This window comes from Diadema antillarum, unplaced genomic scaffold (assembly GCF_040938485.1).
Source record: "Diadema antillarum isolate AM-2024a unplaced genomic scaffold, OU_Dant_1.0 seq00000266_RagTag, whole genome shotgun sequence".
NCBI lineage: Eukaryota > Metazoa > Echinodermata > Echinoidea > Diadematoida > Diadematidae > Diadema > Diadema antillarum.
The window spans coordinates 1,542,100-1,550,066 of NW_027271303.1; the positions used below are offsets into that span (position 1 = coordinate 1,542,100).

The following is a 7,967-nucleotide window of genomic DNA, read 5'->3' on the forward strand; positions in this document are numbered from 1 at the left end:
ATTTTTACGGGTTAAGTGAAAAAACCACATCAGAATTGCTGTATTTAGTTCAAACAGAACAAATCTGTATATATATAGATATATACAGCGTAGGAAAATATGAGATAGCACGAAAACTGTGTAGACAAACGATGAAACAGTGAAAGAATTTCAGATAGATGGAGAGACCAAGAGAGAAAGATTTACAGAGGACCATCTTTTCATTATTTTCATTTGTTTAACTCCCAAAATTGATTTTCCTCCTCTTTCCGTTGGTGATACTTAGCCGATTTAATTCATCGTAGTTTTGTTATTTCGTTGTTGTGCCGGCATCCTAACTTATTTACATGTGTATTGTACGACATAATAAAATGGATTTGAGTCGGGTTTAACTTCAATAACACTGCTTAATGTATGTATTTTTGTTACAAAGCTTGGAAATTTCTTTGAGTGTCATATGGATGTAATTTGTCATTTTCGTTTGTATTATTTTAAGGTGCATCGTCTATGAAAGATAAACATTAATTAAGCTTTTTGAAGAAGTTCATGTCCTTTACATTGTTAACTCTAGTACATTTTTCCCAAGTGTGTGATTATACGTCTGTATTCCGTTTCTTAATCAGTTTCTTGTGTTTGAATTGTGATTTTCCATTACGCTATTTTTGAGGTTCTTCTAAACACAAGATACTTCTCTTTTCCATAACCCCTTTGCTCTAATCTCTGCAGCCACATTGGTTATTTTCTTTCTCCCACGCCCTCCAAAAGGGAATCCAAACAATTTAAAAGATATTTTGATAATTACTTTTAATATTGTAATTTTTGACAATAATTTCATATACAATGGTTGTCCTATAGTCGTGACAGTATACATACCGGTACGTTTACACTCTACTTCGCTTCCCATATAATATATTTGTAAAATATGGATGAGATATATTGTCTATTTGCGGTATTATAATAACGTGAAATATGGAGTTCAGTTGTGATTGGAAAAGTATGAAAATAAAGACTTAAAAACATTAACAATTCCAGATCGTTATAGGATATAAAAAATTTGCAATACTAGTAATTATGCTAGTATAGAACTCTTCCGATATTTCATATCATCATGTGACAATGGTTATCGCCATACGAGTGATTAAAATGAAAAGCTTCTGTAGAGTGCCTGAAAGCCAGAAAATCCTTATCAGTTTAAAATATACGTGTGTCATTTTCCAATCCTTAACAACTTTTATACCACGCCATAAAAACTCTGTCCTTGCGTTTGCAGCTCACGGTGTATGCAGGAACAAGTACAATGTGACCTACACTTTCCCCATACACATGCGCCAACAGTGCAAGATAAAGACAGTCAACGACACAGATATTCAACTAATCCCAAAGTTCATAAAGCAGGCTTTCTCTCCAAAGAGTTGCACTCAGGGTGGCTACTGGATTTGTCGCCTTCCGGGTGAGATGATTGTTGTTTACTTTGATTTATTTTGATTCCGTCTCTTCTATAGTGTGGTTTTATTTCTCAATGTAATTATCTATTTCTTCTTTTTGCCAGGTATGGTAACAAATTCATGCAAAGTATGCAAGGAAAAGTTACGGTAAACATCAACATTGGAAATGGCGATGTAGTAATAACACTGTCATTCGTAAAATAACTACTGGAAGTCAACTATATTGAGTAAAAAAAAGCCTATGTCAAAGATACCGTAGCTACCTGTATTGTCAAACAATACAGGTAACTACTGTTCGTACAAAGGACTTTGATTGGATTGGTCCCACGAGTAATTAGACCTTGAATTGTGTCATTCAAATTTGTAAACCACACAAAAAAGTAATGAATAAAGATACTCCTTTGTCTTATTTCTTCCTTGCAGTTTTATCAACGCAAAATTTGCACGACAAAAGCATGTCATTTAAGTATTCTTATTTCCGTCATTCATTGAGTTAAACGATAGTAAAACACACATTGGGACTGATTTGAACTTCAGTTTGCATTGTACAATGTAAATGCTACAATCTTTTCCAGAAATGCAAAATTAAATGACCGAACATATAGGCCAACTTCACGGCGATATTATATATATATATATATATATATATATATATATATATGTATTTGTGACTTTGAGTGAAGCAATTATCGATTTGAATGGCAAAAGATTGAAAAAGACAGCTAAAGATATATTGCTAACATTAATCCTTGTGAGTTAATGTTTCTAAATTTTACAGAAGTTCTGATTTACATGTGTGAAAAACAACAAAATTCATTTACACAAGGCGGTATATTTACTTAAACTTTACAATTTTAACAACTCTTCTAACATGCACTTGTAGATGTTGTTGGTCCTGCATGGGTGTATACTTTAAAAGGTAATCTATTTCATTGAACAGATTGCTGGAAAGAGCCGTGTGTGGAAACCAAAACTAATTTCAGGGGCCACTGTACTGAGGGGTTTACCGGAGACGTCTGTGAATTTGGTAAGGCTAAGCGAAACTCTTTCTTTCCATCTTGAGGACAGGTTGTCGGTGTTGTTTTCATCTGAAGTAATCATCCTCATCTACCAAGCCTAAAATTGTACAAGAGGCTCAAGGGGAAAAATAATCATCTTCATAAGTTTTGTTACGAATAGGGGTGAAATGTAATCTGCCATGTAAATATAATTCATGGCTGTATTCTACTTTCGTAACATACCGTCAATTGACATATCGTCTACTGAGACAAATATACATTTTCCCTTTTGATGAGCGATGGGCTTGACATTTAGCCATTAAACCTGTTCAATTGCAATCATAGGTATATGGTTAATTGAGTGGTATATTTTTATACAGTTTTGAGGAGAGTGCATGTGTGCCAGACATGTTAAATCTATTCTTTTAAAGTAAGCATTTCCTGGTCATGCTTTCTTCCGGTAGCGATGTTCAGTCCTGAGATGCACATGCAAATGCACATGTGAACATGCACATGCAAATGCAATATGTTAGTAGTCCATGTCTTGTTGGAGTTTTATGTCTTTAAAACATGTCACATCTACAGGAGGAATCAGCGATTCAAGGTACATAGTTTTCTAAAATTCACTGTCTCCTGATTGGCCCGAATTCACGAAGGTGGTACAAATAGAACCATGGACAAAAACCATGGGGCGCCAAGTGTGGCATGGAATATTTCGTTATCAAATCAGTTATTTCGTCGATGAAATGATTATTTTTGTAACGAAATAACAACATTTTGTAACTGAATGAACATTTCGTCCACAAAATGACAATTAATTCTTTAACGAAACGGTCACTTTGTCGACGATATAACCAATTTCGTAACAAAATATTCCGTGCGACACTTGGCGCTCCATGGTTTTTGTCCATGGTTTAAACCATGGTTTCATTTGTAACACCTTCGTGAATTCGGGCCATTGTGTCGTAAATTGATAATAATATGGTAAAGTTGGAACCCATCACATAATGTCCTACATAATTTATTACCGTGTATAGGAAAAACGATACAGGTGACTGTGATACTGAATAGGTGAAACCGTCAGCTATAAGTCATAAGCTAAAATGAATTCCACGCAGGTACATCGACAAACGAGACAGAAACCTCCGGTTGTGGCACATTTGCAGCAGAACTGACGTCACATGCCTCAGCAGGTTTGTAAAGGGGTCAAATAAAAGTTGTGTTCCCCTAAAGATGTCTCGTCATTAATACAATCAGTGTAAAATGATTTCCTTAGCGACCAGTCATTTCATAATTTTGTAAATGGCAGTTAGCCCGCAGACATTAACAGGTGCAAAACAAACAAACAGTGATCACAGAATTCATATATACGTCACTTTGTACGTATCAACGGTTTAGTTGATACATCTCTGGAGCACTTACCGATTAAATAGAAATAAATAATGTCCCACATTCTGGGAACAATTAGCGGAGGAGCATAATATATCCACAAATCATTTTTTTTATGGAACCAATCTTAGTTTTCGAAATTAGTCGAAATAAATGTCATCAATTAGGCCCAATATAATATAAGCATCGCTTTTCAGCCATGTTTGTGTAAATCAAATCGAGGACAGACATTTGCAGATAGAAAAGGGCATATATTAAATGGTCATAGACGCGACTTTGTTGATATTCCTTTACCTCTTGAAATACTTATTGTTAATGTATTAATCTTATCAAATTATTACAAAAACTCAGACAACTGACTTCCTCACCATATAAGACACACGTATGTATACCAAATCAACTCACAGGCGTCAGGAGGCCTAAAAAATGATCTGAGTCTGATTTAAAACTTATCATTAGATGAGGTGCTTTTTTTCATAATCTTTGTTACTGGTGTGCGTGTGTGTGTGTGTGTTGGTGTGTGTGTGTGTGTGTGTGTGTGTGTGTGTGTGTGTGTGTGTGTGTATTCCATGCTATCTCGTTTCATCAGACTGACACTAGTAGCCAATAATGATATTGACCGGCGCTCTCATTATCATGGCCACTTGAGCTCAACAATTATTACATCTAAATAATTGGGTTACAGCTCGTTATTCCAAAGGTTCGTTATAACGAAGGTCCTTTAGTCCGAAGATTCGTTATTCCGAAGATTCACTATTCCGAAGGTTCGTTACGGACCCTATATCATTTCGGACCGAACCTTCGGAATAACTAACCCTATTTCATTTTCGGATAAACGAGCCTTTGGAATAGCGAACCCTATTTCATTTTCGGAATAACGAACCTTCGGAATAACGCCACAAATGTTCGGATTAACGAACCTCTAGGTATAGGGAATTTGTGTGTTTCGGATTAACGAACCTTCGGAATAACAAACCGCACCCAAACAGCACCCAAATAATTGTTCCAATGTTTTCACTGGTCACGCTACAGCGAATGATTGCCCAGACGGCTGGGTGAATAGCACTAGCAGCGGATCTTGCTACAAGCTGATGAAGTCACAGGAAACATACAGTGCCGCAAAAAACATTTGTGAACAACACAACGCACAGGCTGTCAGTTTGAACACCAAGGAAGAGCTGGAATTTGTCTGGCAGTACGTCTCGAACGAACTCACCTCCTACAAACACTTCTGGATAGGTATCTTTCTTTATTTTGTTCGTTCACATTTGTCCCCTATAGTGGGTGCTTGCATTTAGCCAGCTATTGTTTCTCTGGGGGCTTTGCGTACATGGCTATAAAGATTAGTAACTCAATTGATATTTTTTTCTCTCTCAATGAGATAGGGATCCACGTCACATGCATTCCAAAAGTTTTGGTACTTTACTTTCTGTCATTCTAGGCAATTTTGCAGGATTATTCTTTGCAACATTATTAAGTGCATATAAATAGATGTAATTCCCCTTAAATATGTATGTATTTACAGGAAAAATATAAAAAGCATCAAATTGACGCTTTTAAGTGCACTGGTTCAAAACACGCAAAATCTACTCTACGCGTATACACCTAGAACTGAATGCAGGAATGACATGTCAGTTTGGATGATATCTTTCTTTCATGAACTCTTTTCGATGCCCATTAAAAGATGTCCTGTTTCCTTTCAGATCTAGACACATGCATGCTAATGTAAATCCGATGAGAAATAATAATAAAGAGCTTAGTCATTCTAGATTAGATAAGTACTACACAGAAAGGCATAGGCTAAATGCAATCAAATGATGTATCTGTCTTCGTCATTAAATTACCATTTTGTTAGAAGCATTACGTAGGTGTAATGGTACGATATTTGCTTGCATTATTGTCTCTTGTCTGCAAAACTTACCGTCTCGAATTCATAAAATTATATATCTACGCAGTCGTTAGAATACACATAGTCATACATGTATTTGATTTCGCTGCTCCTCCTCTTCCACCTCTTTTCCGCAGGACTGAATCGTGTGAATACCACCAGTGACTGGCAGTGGGAAGACGGAACCAGCCTGTGCATAGCAGCCAGCGCTTTTTGGGATGTTGGTGAACCCAACAACTTTGGTTCCAAGCAGGAGAATAACGCTCATGTGAGAAGCAACTCAAAAGTTAATGACGTGAGTGGCAGCAGAATCTCCTACTTCGTCTGCGAGATGAAATTACTGGATCCTAAGTAAGAGCGTGAAGGGCTAGGCAGTTTTTCGTTTACAGTAAATAGAATATTTGATTGATTTAATTATTTATCCAATAAGGAAATTCAGTTTTTACATGGTTTAACAATATATATATATATATATATATATATATATATACAGATATAGATAATACATGTATATATCTATATATGAAGAGTTTGTTCGCAAAAACCGATAAGTCCATTTTTGAAGATTTTGAAGTACGGTCGCTGTTATAAAGTACAAAATAATACCTTTTAAACGATATATTGGTCACTACATATAGAGGTACATTTTTGAAGTTATGGTCAAAAGAAGCAAAAATTGTCTTATTATTCTCTTTATTTTTCTTGACCTTTAATCGCAAATATCTCCATTTGGCAAATATGGTCTTATCGGTTTTTGCAAACAAGCTCTTCATATATACATATATATACATATATATAATTATGAATATATATCTATATATACATATATATATACATATATATATTACTATATACATTATGCATGCACATTTCGATGCTAAACAGAAAAGTAACATTCTAACAAATAATAAATCAAAAATTACTACATGCTTAAATGTTATAAGTAACACACAAAAGATACATTGTCTATGCTGTTATATAACAGTATCACACATAATACTAACTCATAACAAATATAAACGCTATTTATATACTGTTTAAACAGACATTTTGATCTCTCGTTTCTTCAGACGATCTAACTCCAACTTCAATCATATCACTATGGTGATATAATTTCCACATCTTGTGCATTTGATATAATAGTGTCCACATTACTTCTGATTGATAAAAAAATGTTGATGATATCTGAAATTTGTTAAATTGTCGACCTAATTCATTATGATCGATTTGTGCAACATCACGACTCTTACATCTCCTAAAAGTTACGACGGTAGCACTATACAGGATCCTGAGGAGTCAAGCTACAACCTACTTGTAATGTATAAGCTATTTTAAGTAGATACACTGACATACTTTCTGGTCAAGATTCACTTTATATCACTCAAAATAATTATTTTGTATCTTGCTTGTTTGTATTTTCTTTTCTTTTCTTTTCTTTTTTGTACTAAGTATAAATATGTTTAACGTAGATGTCAAGTGAAATATTAAAATAAATGTGCTGGAACTGTTATTTGATATTTGATATATAGTCATTTCTGCAAATTCATGACAAGCGTAATATACAAACAAATACATTTTCTTTTCTACAAACCATAGGATTTTTGAAAAAGAATTGATAAATTTTATGAATGCAAATACTGACGATATTGTATGATGCAAATTACACGGTACATTAATGATAAATAAAAATAATTTAAAAGTACAATCTAAGGGGAGCAATTCCAGAAAAAGGCTGTATCCTATAAGCTTACGCATCACTGTTCACTGTGTCTCCAGTATAAGATCGGTGCAGTTTCAGTAATTCAATTCAATTCATTACTATCCATCAATTTTCAAATCAACTAATCACCAAATTTAGTCGTGGATTGCGCGAAGAGGATACTATAGTATCGTGTTATTCATTCATCTATTATAATCGGAATGTCTCATCAATGAAAGAAATTATGAAAAAAAAATGATGTGTGATTTCTTTTACTTTTGTTGTTTATCATTTTCATAATAAGGTGAAATGGCAATGGCATAATCAAAAGAAAGATATTGGTTATTATTATCCATACAGAGGATTTTTAGAGCCCAAATACAAGTGTTATTTTGTCGACGCACCTCATAACCTCCGACCCACTTAGAAAGTTTGTTGAACTCGACCAATATTTTTTTTTCCGAGGCGACCAATATTGGACGGCAAGAGGGGGATTTCCCCAATTTTTTATAAACTGCACCGTGATTGGTTGAGATATATACGAGATGACCTGAAATATGAAGTTAAAA

General features: G+C 34.5%; 1 protein-coding gene across 1 annotated transcript; it reads left to right on the forward strand.

Annotated features, from left to right (window-relative positions):
• Window positions 1–2,992: 2,992 nt before the first annotated feature.
• Window positions 2,993–6,054, forward strand: LOC139729877 (C-type lectin domain family 17, member A-like). The gene is made up of 3 exons (XM_071640800.1): window positions 2,993–3,026; window positions 4,844–5,050; window positions 5,837–6,054. Exons 1-3 carry the CDS (start codon window positions 2,993–2,995, stop codon window positions 6,052–6,054), a joined length of 459 nt encoding a protein of 152 aa, XP_071496901.1.
• The last annotated feature ends 1,913 nt before the right edge of the window (window positions 6,055–7,967 follow it).

Excerpts from the sequence above, each read along its gene's own strand:
- LOC139729877 (XM_071640800.1), top strand. The coding sequence starts at position 2,993 with ATGTCACATCTACAGGAGGAATCAGCGATTCAAG. Across the intron at positions 3,027-4,843 it reads GGAGGAATCAGCGATTCAAG|CGAATGATTGCCCAGACGGC; the intron begins GTACATAGTTTT and ends GTCACGCTACAG. Across the intron at positions 5,051-5,836 it reads CTACAAACACTTCTGGATAG|GACTGAATCGTGTGAATACC; the intron begins GTATCTTTCTTT and ends TCTTTTCCGCAG.